The sequence below is a fragment of the Lagopus muta genome, chromosome 6, assembly GCF_023343835.1.
Source record: "Lagopus muta isolate bLagMut1 chromosome 6, bLagMut1 primary, whole genome shotgun sequence".
NCBI classification, from domain to species: domain Eukaryota; kingdom Metazoa; phylum Chordata; class Aves; order Galliformes; family Phasianidae; genus Lagopus; species Lagopus muta.
The window spans coordinates 44869827-44891350 of NC_064438.1; the positions used below are offsets into that span (position 1 = coordinate 44869827).

At 43.1% G+C, this 21524-nt stretch overlaps 1 protein-coding gene and 1 long non-coding RNA gene across 2 annotated transcripts in view; both read right to left on the reverse strand.

Annotated features, from left to right (window-relative positions):
- The window catches only part of ITPK1 (inositol-tetrakisphosphate 1-kinase), a 127745-nt gene extending 117867 nt beyond the window's left edge, over positions 1-9878 (reverse strand). Inside the window, exons 1-2 of the mRNA XM_048950271.1 lie at positions 9735-9878; positions 9307-9497 (exon numbers count right to left, since the gene is read on the reverse strand). Coding sequence (XP_048806228.1) covers positions 9307-9401 — 95 coding nt within the window. The 5' untranslated portion in view covers positions 9402-9497; positions 9735-9878. The remainder of the gene's footprint in view (positions 1-9306; positions 9498-9734) is intronic.
- Positions 9879-11544: 1666 nt separating this feature from the next.
- Positions 11545-18107, reverse strand: LOC125695596 (uncharacterized). Its single transcript, XR_007378011.1, has 4 exons — positions 17917-18107; positions 17672-17755; positions 16422-16561; positions 11545-16049 (listed from the first exon to the last, which is right to left on the reverse strand). It is a non-coding gene; the product is annotated as an uncharacterized LOC125695596 (long non-coding RNA).
- Positions 18108-21524: the final 3417 nt, after the last annotated feature.

Sequence of the window (21524 nt, forward strand, 5' to 3'; positions counted from 1 at the left end):
GAAGATGAACACATTTTTTCAGCGCCTTGTGCTGTCTCAGTATCTGCTACAGACCATCCTTCAGGCCTGACTGGTCAGCTGCACACCCAGCTGCCCTCATGCTCCTCCTCAGCAGGTCTGTCTCCTGCGCACCCAGCCATAGGGACCAGCTCACACCAGAGCTGCCACACTACTGCCCTCTGCTAACCCCAGAGCTTCAGGCTGCGGTGCCAGGCACTGTGAGGGCAGGCAGAGGGACAGGGCCCTCCACCCTGACAGGGGGTTTGTCACATGATGGAACAGCTGAGGTCAACCCAGAATGCCCTACCCACAGCTGTGCAATATGCAGATGGAGCAGAAGGCCAACACTTAGTTGTATTTAATTTTCGCAGTGTTCTGTTGTATGTTCGATTTTTTTTTTTAACTACAAGGAAGTAACAAGATTTTCACTGCAACACAGGTGTAATAACTAATTAACATACCATTGGATTTAGGTGGTCACTACCTGACTCATCAGAATATAATACAATGTTAAAAGAGGCAATGCTTCATAGCTCACCTATATCTCATGAAGTTTAAGTCCAAGCACAAGGTCCTGCACCTGGTCAGGGCCATCCTGAGCACAAATACAGGCTGAGTGATGAGCGGATTAGAGCAGCCCTGGCACAAATTACTTTGGGGTGCTGGGTACCAAGAAAATAACACGAGCCAGCAGTGTGTGCTTGCAGCCTACAAGTCCAAGTGGCTGCAGAGAGAAGGAGAGGATTGGCCCCTTCTGCTCTGCCCTCATGAAGCTCCTCCTAGAGTCCTCCATCCAGGCCTGGGGCCCCCAGCATGAGAAGGATGTGGAGCTGTTGGAGTGGTCCAGTGGAGGGCACAAAGATGGTCAGAAGGCTGGAGAATCTCACCTGTGAATACCAGCTGAGGGAGATGGCCCTGTTCAGCCTGGAGAAGAGAAGGCTCCAAGGAGACCTCCATGCGCTTCCAGTACATAAAAGGGGCCCACAGGAAAGCTAGAGAGGGACTTCTTTATAAAGGCATGTAATGACAGGACAAGAATTAATAGCTTTAAACTGATAGAATAGATTTAGATTGGATATTAGGAAGATTTTTTTTTTTTTTTTTTGTAACACAGAGGGCAGAAAGGTGCTGGTACAGGCTGCCCAGAGAAGCTGTGGATGCCCCATCCCTGGAGGCGCTCAGGACTAGGCTGCATGAGGTGTTGGGCAGCCTGGTCTGGTGGGTGGCAGCCAGCCCACAGCACAGAGCTGGAAGAGGATGGGCTTTAAGGTCCCTTCTAACCAAAGTCATTCTATGAAATGACGACACTTTTTGCCCTTGTAATGAAGCTTAGCTGACAAGATAAAAATAAGCCTAGTCATTACCTCAGTTCTTGTAACCACAAAAGTAATTTACGAGTTACAGGGAGAAAGGAGGGCCACACAGCACAGATGGGGAAGGAGTGGCACATCACAAATGGACCTGTATGATATCACTTCCTTCCAGTACCATTAATCACCCAGACATCATTTGTTCTATCAGCTATTAACCAGTTACCCCAACACGCAGATAACTTTATCAAGGCTAGGCAGCAAAAGTCTTTACTAAACACCACACCATACAATGTGGGACACCCTGTTTCTACAGAATCCTCTGAGCTATTTTCTCCTGTATACGTACCATCCATACCTAACACTGGGGGGAGAAATTGCAGGAAGTCAAAGAAAAGGAGAACAATATTGCTCACAGCTAAAACAGAGTGCAAGCCAGGTCTCTCCAAGCACCAGTTTTGAGAAAAGATTCTGTCAAAGAGCATGCAGAAATGCAGTGTGACAGGGCAAACATGGGCCTTCAGAAAAACTGCCAGGAGCATCCCAGCTTCAAAGCTCAGGATTTTTCACTTTGTCTTCTGCTACAGACATGTCTCCTTCAAGTGTTTTATCTGCTGCACCCTGAAGAATTCAGTTTCATGAGGCAATGCCTGGAGACCCAGACTGAATATATAGAACTGAGGCATTACAGAGCAAAAAAGCTGAAAACGGCTTGTTGGCAGGGGGAAAAAAAAAGAAAAAAAAAAAGCCTGTGAGCCGTGTGATGAAGAAAGAAAATTATTCTGTTCTTTTTGAGTAAGGACAGACATCAAGCTCTTCCAAGTAAGCAAGCATGACTCAGCAGTGAGTGACACAACAAAGCAAGATGCATTATAAACCTTTGCCAACCAGCATCCAAGAGGATGAGATTAAACAGCGCAACATGAACTGAATTTGCTTCCAAGTCCAGTGCCTGGCTCTGGTAATTGCTTTCCTAAAAGCACAGTTAGATCTAGAAACATGAACTTTTCCCCCTGGACAGAGCAGGTCCCTGGGAGCCTCCAATGACCCCGCTAAGCTCATAGTCATCCCCCACAACCTGACTACAGGAAAGAACAGCCTTCCTAGGAATCCTGTGACCATTTTTAGCAGTGGCAATCACACCTCAGGTAAGATAGCCAGCCCAAGCACTCTAGTTAGGAGGAAAGAGAAGGACAACCATAGAAGTTTTACTTGGAACTAAAGGACTGCCTCAAATGAGAGTCAATCATTTTGAAAGGCATTCTTATAATATGCAGCTGTCCTCCAGCGGTGATTTCTGTCTGCAGAGGGAACAGAATGCTAGCTAGTATTTGTGCACTGTTGAAACAGCATGGAAACATCAGCAATTTCCTCCTTGATCACATAAAGGGCAAAACTCCTTCTGAAAAGAGCAAAATTCCATCAGTACAAAACAAACCTTTGTTTCAAGGACTGAACACTGAATTCAAAAATGAGAAAAAAAGATAACCATACAGGAGAGTGTTTGTTCCACAGCAGTACAGCAGGGACATGCCCAGCACAGGTGCTTACATTATCTGTTATCACACTCATTTTAGTGTCTTTCACATGCCCTGTTTCCTTGGAACATATTCAGGAATGTCACCTCAAGAAAAGGTGTCAAATGTTGAGATAATCAACGCATTATCTGGCCAGTATCATGAGGAACTGTCAATTGATGCTTCACCAATGCAGTACACTTAAGCAGAGCAAACACTTCCAGCAGGCAGCTCTGAAATCCCTCACAGATTGAGTCCCCATATTGGAAAAAGCTGCTTGTGTTTAGACGGTGCCTAGACATCCCAAGACATGACTCCTGAAGTATTAAAGGGACTTCAAACTACTTAACGAACACAAAGAACTTCCCTGGACACCTTCTGAATTATTACAGATTGAACAAAGCAGCACTGATATCACGAGAGGTCAGCAGTGTTGCCATAAAATGGGACGACAGCCTGATGTCATTCCTGCCATGTCTGCCTAACCGTTCTTAGAAGTTTAGAGCAACAAAATCCACTATCTACCTAGACAATCTACTTTTACTCTCTAAAACCACTTTTTTTTTTCTTTTTTTATTTTTTTATTTTCCTACAACAGCTTTTTAAAGCATTCAAAGATTTATCCAGTTCTTCATACTGAATTACACTATTTTCAAGACCTCTGCTGCTACCTGTTTTCCTCTGGTCACATACCAGCTGACCTCCCTTGTCCCTGAAACGCAGCGCTCCAGACTAAAAGCAGGGTGAAGCAGCAGCCTTATCTGCACCGCACAGAGTAGATATGCCATGTGCCTGGCAGGCCAAGTTACAGCTTATGTACCCCAACATGACTTTCATTTTTTAATTTTTTTTGGCCAAAGTGTCAGTTCGCATTCAGTCTGTGATCGGCAGCAGAATCCAGATCTGTCTCTAAAGAGCCTCCACTTGACCAAGGCTAGTATTGTTCCTTGCTGCCTATCAGCTCAAACAGGCAGTGGTACAGGGATGTACTGCAGGAAAGACACAGACTTCCTTAATGCAAGGTAAATGATTGTTAGATCATGGAACAGTCTCACCATGAAGGTGGTGATTGTTACAGTTGCTTCAGCTGCCGCATGGCCTGGCTCCGTGTCCCCATGGGACAGTTTTACAGACATAAAGCAGTATGCTTTTGTGAGAAGGATGCCTGTCAGCCACTGCTCCTGGAGATCAAGAAAATATACACGCATCCGCTTCTAGAATGTGAAGTAGGCACATCTACATCCAGAAGAAGGAAACACAGTAACTCTTCCTCTAAGAAATTTGGAACTTTTTCATACCATCTTCAACACATTTTCATGGCGTTATCATTACTATCATTTCATTAGTTGCAATTTTTGTTAGAGCTTATGTCAAAGGAAACTTCTGATTCATTCTACCCAGTTACTTCTCGTGATACAGTATTTCAGACTAACACAACCAACAACGGGAGCTACTGACCAATGCACACACAGACTTAAAAGCCATAAAATAAAATGCAGAAGTTAACTGGCACAAGCCAGATATTCAACAGATGCCTATATTTAAGTGGTTGCGGCAAACTGGGGTTAAATAAAATCCCCTAAGTTCTTCTGGGGCAGGGAGAAAAGAAGATAGATAGACATATATAGACACATACTTCATGGTCTCCAATAAAGAAACAGATTAAATTTAAAGTCTTCAGACCAGCACAATTCTTAAATGCATCTTAAAACTCATGTCTAGGTTCTTGAGAACAGATCACAGCAAACAAGGGACTACATTACAGAGTCTAGAGGAGAAAAAGTGAGCCATAGAGACTTAACGTGCAGACTGAGGCATTTACCCACTTATGGCACTGATTAACTAAACAAGAGCAAGTCGCATGAAAACTTAAATTAGGCACACTAATGTTTTGGTATGAAAAATACATTGGCTTGAAAATTCATTGGCTCAGCACATTGATCATGTAGCTGCACCAAAATAGTTTCAATACAACTCAACGACAAAATAAAAACCAGAAAAACCATAGTGACCTGTCATACCCACACAGCCTTCAGCACAGGCGACACAGGCTCTAACAAGAGTTACATGCACAAAGCAAAGTACACTTCTTTGTGTAAAACCAAGAACCACTGAACTGATGCATAAAGTAGCTCGAGAGTGAGCTCAAGTTCTAGAGCAGATTTCAGCAGTAGGTAGCACCTAAACCAGATCAGTAGCCTTACTTTTATGTGCGTTAATGAATGCAATCATGAACAATTTCTCAAAGAAGGATGACAACTGGACTTGTTCACTAAAGACCAAGGCAACAAATCTTCACCATAAGGCATTCTGTATTATTTTGCTTACGTTACTTCCTTTGGTGGGCAAAATTTGCATCTCAGAATTTATAGGATTCCCTGAGAAATTGTTCCTCTCAGGCTTCCGATCTTTTATGGGAAAAACACAGTGCAATAAAATCTGACCATAAATTATGTGGACATTAAGACGAACAAGCACAGTTTTGCTGTCTCTCAAACTGCAGGATGTATTGTGACAAATTACAACCTTGGGCAACTCCTCAATTCCTTTGCTCAACATTTTCTGCATGCTATAAAAACTGACACGCTATCTAAACAGTTACACAAAAAAGCTAACACACTACCATGTGAACTTATGAGTTGCACTACTGAATGGTTTTTTACCCAATATAAATGAGAAGCAGCTTTTGAATAATGGGATGACTCTGAATTATTTCCTCTTGGGTATTTCACCTTTTATCATTGCAACTTACTCACATAACCATAACCTTATTGCCTCACATCTTCATGGCTCTCCAAGAGCCAATATTAAGATGACATGCAGAACTACCATCAAGGAAATGGCTTTTAGAGAGACAACAGCCACTTGTAAACAGCCACACCTCACTAATCTGAGCTGGTGCCTAACACACAACTCATTTTTTGAGCTGATAGACACAATTTGCCGTACCACTACCACTGCCCTTCTGTATATTGCACGAACACAAGACTCCTTACTCACAACACCCAAAGAGGAATGGCAGTATATCTACACATATTTTACAGGCAGAAAATAGGGTTATTCACTCACCAGTTAGCAATCCAAAGAAACTTTGTCTGACTTTTTAGCAGGATTGCAGATGTTCAGCAGGCCACAGATACCGGTATTTTAACAATAGCAGCTACCTAAAGCTCTGGATCTCAGCCACACCTGGAGGAGCTGGACTCCATGACCCCAAGGAAAGCACACACTACATTCCCAGAGCAGGCACTGGCCATACAGCTGCAGCACGTACACTAGCACGCAGGTGATAGTGACCTCAATATAAGACATGGTGACCCAACAGCTCTCACAGAAAAGTACAAGTCAGCTTGGCAGCAGCAACAGCTTCTTTAATAACCTCGTGGGTAACAAACTGAAGGAGGCAATAAGGAGCCCGCGCCAAGTGCCCTTCTCCAGATACAGGAGCTCAGTCTCATACTGCAGCTCCCAGGGGAACATCCTCATATTGACAAGGCCAACAGGGGCATACTGCTCCCTACTGAAACCACACCAGTGTACGCCAAGGAACATGGGATCCTTTCTGCATGGACATGCAGAAAGCAGTTGGCAGGTGGAACTGAAAACTAATGTGAGAAGCAGAAACCACAACCAAAGGCATGACCCCACCCGGCATCCCACAGGCAAGGGCTCCATCCTTCATTAAGCCACTCTCTGAGCACAGCCCTGGGGCTGTGGAAGCATCAGAATTGCAGTGGGACATAACTTAATTTGGGAGCCGCTGTCTGGGCTATGAATGTGGAGGTAGATACACACAGCCACTGTTTTCACCTCCTTGGTCTACAGCTGAGAAGCTGCTACGATCCCTGAAGGCAGGACTGCACTGTGCCACAGTGAGGGGATCACAATGCAAGGGAACTTGAAGGCCTTCGATACCAGGTCTTGTGAATGCAAGATTTAAGCAGAAGTACCAAACTGAGTTCAGGCAGGAGAGGGGCTGATCCAGACACATGAATGATCAGAACTTTGTCTCTCCAAACAAAAATTTTCAAAAAAAAATAATAAAGGAGGTGTCTATCCTTTCTACAGCCACAAAACCTCTTGGAAGAATTTAGATGGAAAAATTTCACAGGGAACCTTACTGAAACTCAGCCAAAGTTGCACTCAATACTGGATAAGAATACAAGGACAGTATTTATGGGGACCTGCCCAGCCTTTGTGGAGCGCAGACCTGAAGACAGGACGGCTATGCCCCCGAGCAGCACCTGACTGCTGTCCCATTCACTCTCACATCTCACTTCAAGTAGTACAACAGTGACATCTCAGCTCTGGAATGCTGCTGGAGACGCAGCCTGAAACCACTGACCAAAGCAGTTCAGCACTTAGACCATCTCCCAAAGGATGGCTCAAACTGATTCTGAAATGCCCCGATCCCTCTATGGGCCTGGTGCCTTACACTGGTATTGGCTGCACTGGCAGGCTGCAAGGAATGTAAGATTTTTCTTATTGAAACAACACTCCTGCTCTAAAACCAGCACACTCCAGGAGTTCATCAGGCATCTTTCTGTTACTTTCCTGGGTTACAGAACAGCTTCGTTGCAAAGCCATGCAAACAAAGCTGAACTTTTTAGTTATCCAGAAAGTATATCCCTAGGCAACAGGAAAATAAATTCCAAGAAACAGCCACCATAAAATACATACACTAGACAGACAGACACATAGTCCACTCTAACACATGAATCACTGTGAAGGAATGAGTATGCTCGCCGTATTTCCTACCGTGCACAATATTCCTGGTAAGATGTATGTTGAGCTTGGCACTACTTTTCCTGCAGCAACAAAATCATAGAAGTACACAGGCAATCTAATAGATATTATGCATTAAATACTTGAAGCCTTTGCTTAAACAAATGTAGCCTACCACCACTACCAATAGAAGTTATCAGGATGGAAAACAGATCGTCCAAGATTTCTGAGCAACTGGCTCCAGCAGCAGCACTGATGTTTAAACCTCACTTCTACAAATAGGCTAACACTATGTTTTTTAAAAAAAATAATTGAGGCATGACTGAATGGATGTATCTATCCAACCTCTGCAAATGCTATTCAAGGCGAACTTCACTTGTACAGAGAGAGGCAGGCAGACTAATCTTCATTACAAAATTAGGGAAGCGCAGCAAGAGAGAAAACTTGAAGGTCCGTTTTCATAGCACTACCAGGACTTAGAACAGTTGATAAATATACACAGATACACAATCTCTTTGCATACTATGTTATGAAAGACAAATGCAAGGCATTTCTGAAGTAGTGAAAATGAGGCAAATAACACGGTCAGGAGAGAAATGAGACCAGCGGAGGGCAGAAAGTCATCTTTGGAGATCCTTAAATGTGAAGCACAGCATACGATACCAGAAACGAAAAACAAATTACAAGGAGAAAGCGGTTATGCATTTTCTAAGATTCCTCTGAGTTTCTGTTCCGGAAAAGCCAAACTACATCAAATATCAGCCCTGAAAATAACATTTGCCTTACAATTATTGAATTGTATTTTTTGAGCAACACAAAAGAAATAAACAAAGAATCTCTTAAGCAGACTCAAAACTTATCATTCATCTGGAAGTATTTTGCTTGAGAAGGCCACGAAATTTTAAAAGAAATTAAACCAGAGCTTGAGGCTGTTTCTGTACTTTAAAAGATGCCGGTAGTTCTGCTGAAGTTTGACAGAGCAGATAGAGAATGTCAAGAACGCCAGCTGGTGTAAAGGCTTCTGCTGCTTTCTCCAAATAGTTTTCTGTTTCTTTTTTCTGCCTCCTTTCTCCTTACAGCCAGTGCCGCTAAAGGCATATCAGTACATTGGGATTGCTGGTTTCAGCATGGCATACTTCAATAAAGCATACCCAAAGTTTCATAAAATGTGTCCTGCAAGGCTTGAACACGCTTTGCAGAAACTACAGGAACAATGATTACTTACAATACTTTTGAAGTTCAAACGCTATCAAAGTTTATTCCATATTCTATATAAAACAGTGGTAACAGCAAGAAATAAAGAGCTGTTACTCAGTCTCATGCAATGTGTAATGAGACCTTGGACTTACATAAAGTTTACATTTACAATTACACAAATTGACTGCGCAATATACTGCATTTACAATCCTCTGAACTATCCCGATAACACCTAATGGCAGCCTATCAAACTGCCCAGGGAGCAAAGAACAGGACGCGGCTCCATCATCTCCGAGTCGGGGCTCCCCTCTCGGGTTCAGACGCGCTGCTTTACGTAATTTAGCACGACACGAAGGCAAGTTATTCCCAGTCAGCCTCGAGCCTCAGCGAGGTCTGCGGGCGCCCAACCGAGATGCGCAGCCCGCCCGCCGCCCAGGTGAGCCCACGGCACGGCCGGCCGAGCCTCGCGCGGGCACCGGCCCCGCCCGCCGGGCTGCGGGGATCGCGCGCGGAGCGCGGAACGCCGGGGCGCGCGCAGGCCACGGCCGCCTCCTTACCGGCACAGCTCGGCGAAGGCCTGGAAATTGAGCTTCCTGATCTTCTTCTCGCTCAGCCAGTAGCCCACCCGCTTCCCCTTGAGGAAGGTCTGCATGGTGCCTCTCCGGGAGGCGGAGGGCGCCCGCTCGCGGGGCGGATCGGCCCGGGGCAGCCCGGCTGCAGTTGGCGCTCGGCGTCTGGGGAGCGACGGCTTTAAAAATGAAAAATAAAAAGAAATCAGACGGCGATCCCCACCGCGCTGAGCCGGCCGCAGCCCCGCAGGCCCGGCCTCACGGGCGCAGCGCGGTGCTACCCGGGGAGCCGCTGCCCGCAGCCCCAGCCCAGCCCACTGCCAGCCCCACAGCCCAGCCCGGTCCGCACTCCCGCTGCGCGCCCGGCGGCGCCGGTGCCCGCGCCCCGCTCCCGGCGCACCCCCGCCAGCACGGACCCGTCGCCGGCTGCTCTCGCTGCTCTCGCTGCTCTCGCTGCTGCTGCTGCTGCTGCTGCCGCTGCTGCGCGGTACTGCTGCAGCCGCTCAGCTCCCCATTTGCCCGCTATCCGCGGCCGCCTCCGCTTCCTCCTCCTCCTCCTCCGGCCCGTCCCCTCCTCCCCGCCCGCCCAGCCCACGGCACAGGGGTGGGAGAGCGCAGGACACACCCGCAGCGACCGCCCCGCCCGCAGCTCTGCCTCCACCTCCCGCATGGGCCGCGCCGCCGCCGTAAAGGCGCAGCTCCACTTCTCCGGCCCCGCGCGGGATGCGCCCGTTGAGCGACCCGGCGGCGGTTCGGCAGCAGGCGGAGTCGCGTGCGAGGGGGTCCGGCGGCGCGGACTGCGGAGGCCATGGGGTGTTGCGTTCCGGGGAAGAGGGTTCTCTTAAACCTTCTGCAGTGCTTGCTCGGGAGAAAGGTGTACGTCTCTTGCAGAAAAAAAAAAAAAAATGTTCCAGTAAATAGAAGTTTTCACCGTAGAACTTCTTCCAGCACTTGGAAGTGTCTGTAAGAACTTACACGTAAGTTTCGACAGCAGCTATTTCTTTTTTATTGCCGAAGGGAGCAGCCAGCAGCATCTCCCGGCGTTCCCTTTTCGGGCTCTGCAGCTCCTCGGCTTGGGCTCAGGTGAAGCACATCTCCGCCTGCACTACTTACGGTCTCACCGCCCAAGTACCTTTTTCCCCATCTTTGTGTCTCACTCCGGCATAAATCACACAGCCCCAAGTCTCGTTCCTGGCTCTGTCGCTTTGTCTCTTCCTCTGCGGTGTAACAACGATCCCCTCCCAACGGCCCGGCCGTTCCGGCAACCCCGAGCTGAGACGCAGGGCAGAGCTTTGGGTGATGTGCCCGGCGCTGTGCTGACTCACGGGGCGGCTCTGTAACCCCAGCGCAGTGCCCGAAGGGTGGGACGAGGGTCTGCTCAGGGCAGAGAAAGAGGAAGCTGAGGAAGCCTTAGGAAATATGAAAAGGGTCACTGAACCAGAGAGAAAGCTTTGCTTTCGGTATTTACAATGGCTGCTCCGAAAGTAATGCCTCCTGTGTTGTTATGTTGGCCCACAACGTCAGAGGTGGATGTTGGTAGTACGGCAGTAGAGGCTGAACCTTCCCACCAATATTCCGTTCCGTTTTGTTGCCATGAGACAGATGGCAGCAGAGGGGCGGTGTGACAGAATGGTGTCTGACATGGAAGTGTGGATGAAGCAACAGTGTGTCCTTCAGTTGCACCATGGCACCCACTGACACGCATTGATGAGCATTTCTAAAGACCACGTGAGCACAGTGAGGCACTGGGTGATGCATTTCAGCAGTGGTGACAGTGGGTCACCTCCACTGGTGCAAATGAACACAGCATGCAGGTTTTCGTTCATTGCTGGTGAAAATGTGTAGCTCACAGTGGTGACTGTGCTGAAAAAGTGTATTGTAGCTGAGAATTTGCTCTGTCAAATAATGTCCTTGTGCTCTTTGTATCCATTGTAAGCAGCATTACTTTCAGAGTGACCTACATACATTAACAGCAAGCTCACCCCGATCCCCAGGTATACTGGCAAGTAGGCAGGAAGGGGAATCGCCCATGTAGCAGTGTTTTTGGGAAATCTACTTTCTGTCCAAATGTGGTGGCTCTCAGGAATAAATATGTTTATTTTCCTCTTTCGGATAATCATCTTAAATTATTTGCCACTAATATGGTATAACCTTTATGTTTCAGAATGCTTTTTTCATCTGAATCGTATTCACACATTTGCACTGTGAAAAGACTTCAGAAAAATCTGTAACTCAAAAAGGCTCAAATACAAGGGCTAATCCAACTCTATCAAAATCCAGTAAAAATCCTCAAACACCTTGAGTTTCCTGTTGTTTTTTTGTTGTTTGGTGATAGTTTGTCTGGGTATGTTATTTCAGCTATCATTTCACTGGACTTATTTTTAGACTATTTATTATGGTTTTCATTAGCATATTAAGTTCAAAATTCGTATTTATACCACGTGGAATATTGATACATTGTCACATGATGCAACTGAAGCCTTCCTCCTGAACGATTTCTTTCTGAGCGTTTTTTTCTTTCAGGAATATCCTGATTTCACACCAACTGAAGGCACAGAAGGATTTATGGACTTCTGCCCAGGAACGGGGAAAAGGTTCTCAGAGATGTTAGGCGTTCCTGGCTCCTATAGCAATGAAACACAGGTGCTACAAAGGAGGAATGTTTTTTCTCCAGTTAAGATAAAACCGAATGACATATATCAGAGTCAAGATTCAATCCTAGGAAAGAGAACTGTAAACCTCCTCCTTTTAAGAGATGTTTTTGTTTTGCTTTTCTTTCAGTTTAACCCTTTAATGATCTCGTATGTGAGAAATACATTTCAGCTCGGTGAGACACTGTACTGCATCTTGCTGCATTATGTTGCCAAATACATTATAATTTTCTGCTTATGCTGCAGAGCCAGATTAGGCAATGCCAAATCTGTGACCACACGGAGCCCCAGGGTAGTGTTTACCCAATTCCTGATCAGTTGCAGGCTGATTATTCCTGTGACTTTCTATGGCCCAATGCTGTAAGCTGTAACTCCTGAACAGCTTCATGCTAATTAAAGGGGTGAGGGCTGATTGAGATCTTAAGCCCTCCAGCAGTCAGAACTATCTTCCTCTTCATCTCAACTCCTGCTGCAGGTCAAAGCAGGTTTGTTAACCTTGCTGAGGTGGAACCTCTCATATCTTGTCTTCTATTATTTCCAACAAATACAGGGGCCCAGATGCAGTTGCCACACAGTACAAGATATTGAAATTCCATGGGAGTTCAATTTGGGATAAGATGAGGCATCTCCATTCATTTCATTAGCTACTGAAATATATTTTCCTCAGTGAATGATTATGAGCAATTTTCTCATCGCCTGGTAAAAGTCACAATAGGATCTTTGACAATAGGTACAAAGAAGACAATTTTAACTGTCTGTAGTTACGTTTATATATATATTCTCTTTTAAAAGCCATTGTTTTTCCCAGGACAGATGCAACTCTGCTGCAGGCAGTCAAGAGGAAGGGCTGAGTCTACCAGGACAGGCCTTCACTTTCTCCAATCAATCTTCGCTGCCGGATCAGGTCATGTGCTAACATGGCACTCTTGGAATGTGGCCGCAGGCAGGAGGGAGCATGAAAATCCCCTGCACACACCGTGCAGCTTCTCTGGCTTTGAGAGGCTGAAAGAGGAGCCCTGGTGCTGCTCAGTATCGGGACTGCTCATCACCAGAGCTGGAGAGAGATGAATGAGAAACATGGTGGAATGCCATTTCCTGAGGTCTTTGCCACACGTGTCACTGATTCATTACTGCAAGAATCACAAAAGGGCCAGATATGACTTCTCATCACAGGGATGCAGTAAAGGGAAGCAGAATTTCTCCAGTTCTTCTGGTTGTTCTTTTGCCTGACTTGGGGGAGAACACTATAGAATCTCAGCTACTGTCTGGAAACTTCCAAAGTAGTCTGGACCAGCAGCTTTTAAAAGACAATCAGCCAAAATCAGTACTGAGGGATAAAAGCTCACTTCTGATTTTTGTATTCAAGACACACAAGCTAACTCCCATCAACACAAACTTCAGACAGACTCTGCGGAGTTCCTTTTCAGCCGGCCAGAGGAGGGAGGACCCTCTAGTGGCTGTTTGAGCCCAGCTTCTGTTCCCTGAACAGCCCATTGTGTGCAGTGACAGCACAGGTTGAACTGTGCTAGCTGGAAATCAAACTGTCATTCACAGTCAACTGAATCAGGTGTTGCTGTTGAGAGAATCAGTCCCTCTAGAAAGAGCCATTTGTTCTCACCTTCTACTATTCTCTCCTTTACAAAAGAGAGGAGCAGGGAGCTGGGAACTGATTCTATTAGAGCATACTCAGAAAGTAGACAAAAATATTTTGACCTTAATCCAAAGCAAACCGATTCCCCCATGTAGATCACTGTGCTGTTTCCTACCTGTTTATAGTGGCAAAAAGCAGTGCAAGGGCTGAAAGGAGGAGTCCAGGAAGAGAAAGCACACAGTTGCCTTGCTTGGCGGCAGTCCATCTTACTGTAGCAGAAGATGATGTTGAAAGCCCCAGTGCTCAGCCACAACCACTCCCTCACTCCCCAAGCAACCTATGCAGTTTATACTGCAGTACTTCAATTTCATAAAGAAAAGAAGGATAACTGACGTGAGATTCATCACTATCTCTGGCATCTTGTAGAAAGAACAGAAGAGGGAATTCAGCCATAAGAGCTCAGAAACATTCTAAAAACAAGTACTAAGAGGTAGACTGGGAGTTGACCTACGTATTTGTGAGGGCCAATGCAATGCCATTCAGAGACTCCTGAGCAGCCCGAGCAGAATGCTGCTTACTGAGCTTCCTACCTGTTACAGTGGTAGCCCAGCAAGCTCTTATGTTCCACTAAGGAAAAAAGAACAACTGGTGTTTGGGTTGGGGTGTTATTTTTGTTTTGTTTTGAAACTGCAACAAAACCACATTAGAAGCAATATCTTTTGCTTTATACACAGCTTGAGAGTTTGGCTATTTTAAGCTCTGATGAATGTACAATCTGAGGGGAAGTCAGAAAAGGCTGGTGCCAAGGCTGGTCACTTCCCTTGTAACACTTTGCATGCAGGCTTCGTATTTGGCATCATAAGTTAAGGAAAGTATATCATCAGTGAATAAAGAATGTGAAACCACAAAAACATTCAGCCAAGATGCAAAAGATGAAGAAATCCCGCACCACTGTAATTATGTCAGTTGGAGTAGACTTTTTGAACTGAATTTTGTAAGTCAAATCCCGAGTGTGGGTACAGACTGCACTGTCATATATTACTGAAGCCCTTTTGCCTTCTGACATAGGAGAATTATATGGAAATAATGGATATGCAAATTCTTTCATTCTTCAACTACAAATATATGGAGAGATTTATTCAACTGATAGTCAAAATCATTCAAACTATGTGTGTAATTAATTCCTGAGACTATTCTCTGAAGAATTTGGATATCTTGACAGTGCATTAGATATAGAATGAGGCTTAGATACAGCTTAGGCTGTACTGGGGTTTTCTCTACCAGAATTATAGGTCTTGGTTTGTCTTGCCTTTCCAACAAAACAATGAGTCAAATCATATAATATATTCCTAGAACGTTTTCCTTTTATAAAACAATATAAGTAATTTTTAAATGGTGACTGTAAATAAGACTGGGATCTCAACATACTTGTGTCCTACTACTATTATTCCACAGTGTATCTGTCCTTTTCTCAGGTTAAGAACACGTTGGTTCAGATGATCTAAAATACAAATTCTCATTCCAGTGGTCCTGCACTTCCATGAGTTGTTTCTGACTATGGTTCAACCTTTCAAACTGCTGTAACTGAGAATACAGGAAAGATAAAGCCTGACGTTGCCTGCAGAACCACACCATCACTTGCACTTAAATCTTATCCTTAGGCCTTCAATGATTGAGGAAACTTTTCCTGTTTTCTTTAAGTTCCTTAAGTTAACTTCCTTACAGTTCACTGAAAGTTCAGAAGCCACAAATCCCACAAACCATTGTGCTTTCTGATTCTGCATGCTTCCATCAGGAGACATGAACAGAGCAGCAGTTTTCATATTTTCAGAAGCTACCAGAATGTGTAGGCTTAGTAGTGCAAAAATGATACAGAAAAGCACTTCCAAAGCTCATGTCTCAGTGCCAGTCCAAAGTTAATTAAAGGGAGTATATTTTAAAAGCAAACAAGCAAAACCAGACAAAAATCCTTTTCATAGTATCTCCATCATATGACAATGTTAAGGAAAGACATTTTTGCCTGCAAGGCCCTCATGGAGCAAATTCAGTCTTTGTCAGCAAGATTCATAAATGTTTTAAAAACAGCTGCAGACTTAAGCCAAAGTGGCTGCTTCTGGATGCCTACAAGTTCTTCAGATCACAACTATCCTGCAATTAGTTAAAGATGCAGCAGATAAGCTGAAGACACATCAGTGAAAGCCCTGCTATGAGTTAGGTGCTCATAGCACTTGCATCTTGCAAACCTTTCATCCTCCAGAACCAGTGGTGCACCAATTCACTTTCTACTTAATCTGCACTGGAGGCAGGAGCAGTACTTCTGTTGCTCTGTCACCCTCTTCCTTGGCTTTTTCTCTACTGGCAGAGTATTCTGAAATGCTGTTCAACCTCAGACTCAGTTTTGTACTTTCAGTGCAGTCAGATCAGTAATGGTTTTGTATTGCTTGACAGATGACACTTTTTAAGAGAAATTCAGTTGACTACAATTCTTCCTAAAAGCATAAGCATCACAATGTAAATTCATAAATGCACACGCCTTTTATGTCACAGACATTATTTAAATTATTGCTGTATACTGAGTACATAGTTTCCTGTCCCACAGTCCTGCTCTGCAATTCTGGATCACTGGTAAACAGGAAATTTTCATAGAGGCAGCATCTTGTCTTGCAAATAAACAAATAAATAAATAAATAAAATCCAAACAACTTGAAAGTCTTTCCTGGCTCTCTTCCTCAGCCTTCACTAAAATGCTTTCCCATCTTTTCATGATTTCACAAACACATATGCTAGAGTCATTTTACAGCTATGTGGACTAAAGAGTTCTCTCTGAAAAACAATTTCATAATTTAGGAAACTCAAGTTACCTTAGATCTCTTCAGAGTAAAGTTGACAGTGGTTTCAGGTTAATTTTTGGCTTCTCTGCAATACGGTTTGTGAAGCTGCCAGACAGACTGACAATGATTTGTATAACCATGACTTCTTCTGTAGATGATGAACCCAACATCTGGATGAAGCAGAAGAGAATGAGATATAATAAGCATTTAGGTCCTGTCAGTGGATCCTAAATACTCAATTTCACAAGAATTCAAAGCTGAACTCTTGTTTGTTATTAATTTCTACTTTGGTGATAATAGTCTCAAAGGACTGATTTTTCATCACTTCACATATCTGGAGAATGGAGAGCTTCCAGGCATCAGACATCTCTACAGTGACAAAGCTCTCGTGTTTGGCTAATGTGTGAGCCTTGGAGTCACAATGGCACACATTTCCAAAGTGCCATCAATACATTATGCTCTGCTGTCCTTTCTAATCACCCCAGCTTAGCATAGCTGTCCTCTCCCACTAGCACAGTGTTTCTTGACCAAGTTTCTAAGCATTTTCACCATGTGAAACCACTGAAATAGCAGGTTGCTTTATTTTAGTTTCATCCTCTATCATCTTATCATGGTGGTTATCAGACTGAAGATTTTCTGCAGTTTGGACTGCTTTTCCAGAAAAATTCTCAGGAACACTCTGAAAACATGTATGAAAGCAAAACAACTTGAAAATCACACTGACTGGCTAGTGAAAAAGAGACGAATGAAAGAACAGAAGGTAAAAAAACCCCTCAAGATCGTAAGTACTCTGTTCCAACATGCAATTTAGAATAGGTTTTAGTTTATATTACAATGCACTGAAACAATATAATTATTGCAGTGTACTGCATTACTGCAATTTGCTGGTGAAACCCTTTGGCTGGGAACAATTACTCAGAACACTATGAACATAACACAAACAAGCTCTGCGCTATGTAGAGGAATCTTTTCCAAGGAAGGTATTGTGTATTTTATTACACAAAGCAGTGAAGAAGCACACAGTCAGTGAGATAATGAATTGAAGCTAAATTCTTCTTAATGTGGAGAAGGTGTTGTTTTGGATTTAGTCAGACATATTAATGTCTCCTCCAAGCATATTTCCTTACCTTGTAATTACCTTCATATTGTCCCAGTTGTGTTTATGTTCTTTTGATATAAGGCAAACAGAACAAATATTTGTGTGGAAAAACAGACGCATAACCTCTGTAAGAATGCCCATAAATGTTATAATATGTGTGCAAACATATTTAAATATTCACCTGGAGCTTTACGATGAAGCTGATGCAGACACTGCAGTTTGAAATTTAATTTCAAATAGGAACAGGAACAGCAGCTTGCAAACTCTGCAAAATAAGGAAAATAAAAACAAATACATCATACCTTTTTGTTTTAAAGGTTTTCAAATACTGCTTAATGTTTTTTGTTAAATGAAATACAAACATTAGCTAACAAATACATTACTGAAATTCTCCTTTTGAAAGTAACCACTGACTGTTGCTGATACCTCCATTCAGCTGGCATCCTGTACCTAACTTAGGATTTCTGGTACAGGCCTCTTGCACGTGCTTTGCAAAATGATAAATTCAGTTAAGAGCCAAGGTAAGTACTTAAAGGCTGTCTTACATAAGGATCTGCTCAACTACAGTGAACTAGCATTTATCCCCTGCTGAAGTCCATAACAACAGCAGCCCTCAATTTACTTGCAGCTGATTAAATTTATATAAAAGGCCTTCCAGATGCTGGCAGGGCACAGCCTTTCAGCTGGGCTGCCTGCTGTCAGCGTGTACTAGAATGAGTAATGAGGTGCTCTCCAGGTCCAACAGCACAACTAACCATCAGGTATGTTTGTCATTCAGCCTTCCTCTGACACAACACTTTCTGTTTCCTTAAACAAATCTGCTATTCATCCAGGTTAAGATTTTTTTTTTATGTCAGGACTATGAAGGAATACTGAAGAAACCAAATCACAGAGGAACTGTAAAGGATATTGCTGTATGAGGCAGAGCTCAACAGGCTCTTTGCTGTTTGTTTGCTGACACACAGAATTTATTACTAAAAGAGCTATCCATTTGGGTTAGACTACATAAACAGCATTAATAAACAAGATTGTAACATTTTGAGGCATCAGTCACTCTCAAGTGCCCAACACAATCCTTTCCATTGTTTATACCAGTATGGTAACTGTGGAGTCATGGCCTGAAGCACTGATTGAGCACCTGGGGAAAGGATCCTGTCAGCTCTGGGAGCACAGGTGAAGGCAATTCAGCTGTGTGACTTAGACTCCATTTAAGGGCTGACTGGGACACCTGGTTGGAGATCTCTTCTTTGTGGACTCACTTCTGTAAGCCCAGATCTTTGGTGTACAGGCAAGCACCTTTACTTTTCTTTGAAGTACTGTTCTGTCTGTGCTGGTCTCTTTGCTGTTACATTCCTGTACTGCCCTTCCACTGTGTTAATTTTTCCAATTGTAACTATACTCAAAAAAACTAAACTGGGAGGTTAAGGGGTAAGCAAAGAGCATGTAAAGCAATTTTAAAAATAAACCATAAAAGTTGTTGTTGAGAAACATAAAGATGATAAAGATGTACGAAATCTAGTAATAAAATGTAATGAAGTAGGTAAATGCTAGGTGATCCAGTTACTCTAGAAAACAGAAAAAAAGAGGTTCCAAAGAGACCATAGACATGCAAAACACACTTTTTTTTTTTTTTCCCCTTAAATGGAAGCTTGGATTCAGTCTCAAAGAATACCTTTTCTACCACCCCCCAAGCTTACATCTTTATCTATGCAACCAAGCTGGGATTCTTGCAAACAGAATTTGAATGTGGGAAAAGGACAAATCTGACCTGATATTAGTATAGTGACAAAAGTTATGCTTCACAAGAATCTAAACATAGATACTCTCTGCTGCGTGTGGTTCAGTCTAAGCAGGACAGGCATAGCCTGGGAACTGGGAATCTCAGAGGAGACAAATCTCTTCAAACTCATGCTATGTTATTGATGCCCTGCACAAAAGTACAACAGCAAAAAAGGATAATTACTAAAAATACGGGGGAGGAAGCAAGGTGTGTAATTGCAACCTCTTTTAACAAGAATAGAGCTGTCACTCCCTCAAGTGGTCAGACGTTTACCTCTGAATGTGTGTATGGAAGACAGGAGGAAGGATGGTGCATACTTTTAATTAGTGACCCTTAGAGGAAATATTTTAATAAATATTATTTTCTCTACTTTTGTCCAATTATAGTTGAGAGGTTGGTCTTTTAGGCCAAATGCAGAGACTGACATTTTTAGTCTGCCAGATTCCTGGTTTCAAATTTGTTTTTCTTCCTAACATGGGTGACTCTTCAGTTAACTTGTTTACATGAACAAACCTGTTGGCAGCAGCAAACTCAGCATGGAAATTCAATAACTGTTCCTTTCTGGCAGCATGAGCAGACCCTCACTGAAATCACTGCCAGGCTGATTCTGATTTCTCAGCAGTTTAATAGCAGTCTTGGAAGTGAATTTTTGTTGAGTAATATTTGTGGAGATTTAATTAATGTCAGCAGGCTGTAATGAATAATGCTTTTGCTGAAATGTAGTTTCTAACTGAGAACTGTTCTGACCAAAATTCTGCAGGCTAGCTCTCTTTTTACTACTAAATCAATACAATGCCAGATCCTACCAATGCAGATGTGAGATCTACACCTGCACTGCTTCTGTGTATGCAGTATTTGCCCTCTGCTTGAATAACTGCCACAGAAATAAATACTCAGTCACCAGTTGCCTCTGATAGATATTTTCCTATGTTTTGTCAGTTCTTGCTGAACTTCCAAGATACTTGGTAACTGCAGAAAATAAAAGGTAAAAGCAAATGTTATATTAAAGATTAGAACTTTCAGACTTGATTACAGTGATAAAAGATCTAAAGGAGAAAGGCACAATTCTTTAGAGACATTCTGATAAGGGGTAATAGTCTGTAATGCATTTGATTAATGTTTTTTGTGAATGACTGGGAAAATGATACTGGTATTCTGCTTGGAAATATCAAACCTTTGGAGTTTATTGGTAAGTATTTCTGGAATAACTTTAGAAAAGCTAAGAACAAAGTATGTCTGGTATTTCAGAGAACCTGGACAATAGGATTGCCTGAAGCTTTACTTAGATGTGTCTGCTGCAAACAGATAAAGAATTTCAGGGACAGAGAATGAAGGTAATTGAAAGTTCCAGCATTTCAAAGTGTAGGAAGAAAGTCAAAGCAGGGAAGGATCACCCTGGATTATAAACAGTTTGCTGAAAACCTGTGTTTCATATGAACAGTGTACCCAAAACAAGCAAATAATGTTTGAATTCAAAATGAGAATAAAATACAAAAATGCCAGCTTATCCACAAGTGGTACATGCTTCCAAAATGTGCTACACCCAGTATGAAAACAGATGTTTCCAAGAGAGAAGTTCAAAGAAAGACTACAGTAAAGGCAAAATAAACACTTAAGAATAAAAAAAAAAAAAGGAATCAGAAGACTTTCAAAAGATGTAAAAGCTATAAACTAAAAAATGAAGATTCATAGAATGTGAAATAAACCACATGATACTGAACCTGACATAAATTGATTTGTCTCTCAATAAACAACAGCGTAAGTGATCAAAACAAGTTATTGCAACACAGCAGGACACTATAAAATTCAATACAACTACCCATAACTGACAACAAATACTCTGCAAGCTGCAAAAACTTGGCATTCATTCACTCACTGATAGAACTTTGAGTACAAAAAAATAGTTTAATTTTGAGAATTAAAAAAAAAAAAAAGAAAGCATTCTCTTTTACTAAGATGCAGCTTTTTTGTGTGTGTTCAGTACTCAAAATTTAATAAAAAACCTTTATATTCTTTATTTATGAACACTGTATTAACTCTTTGTTACATAAAAGGGTGCATTTGGAAGGAGCTCTGTGCTTCATCCCTTGCTTCTCAGAAGCCTAGACCTACTCTAAAACTAGCCTTACCTTCTTGACTAAGGTTATGCAGGCTCTCCAAAGACTGATGCATAGGATCATGCCAGTTTTCTCTCTGGACACCCAACATAGCTGGATTCCACAGAGATCACAAATCTCTAATGAAAAGTCTGGTT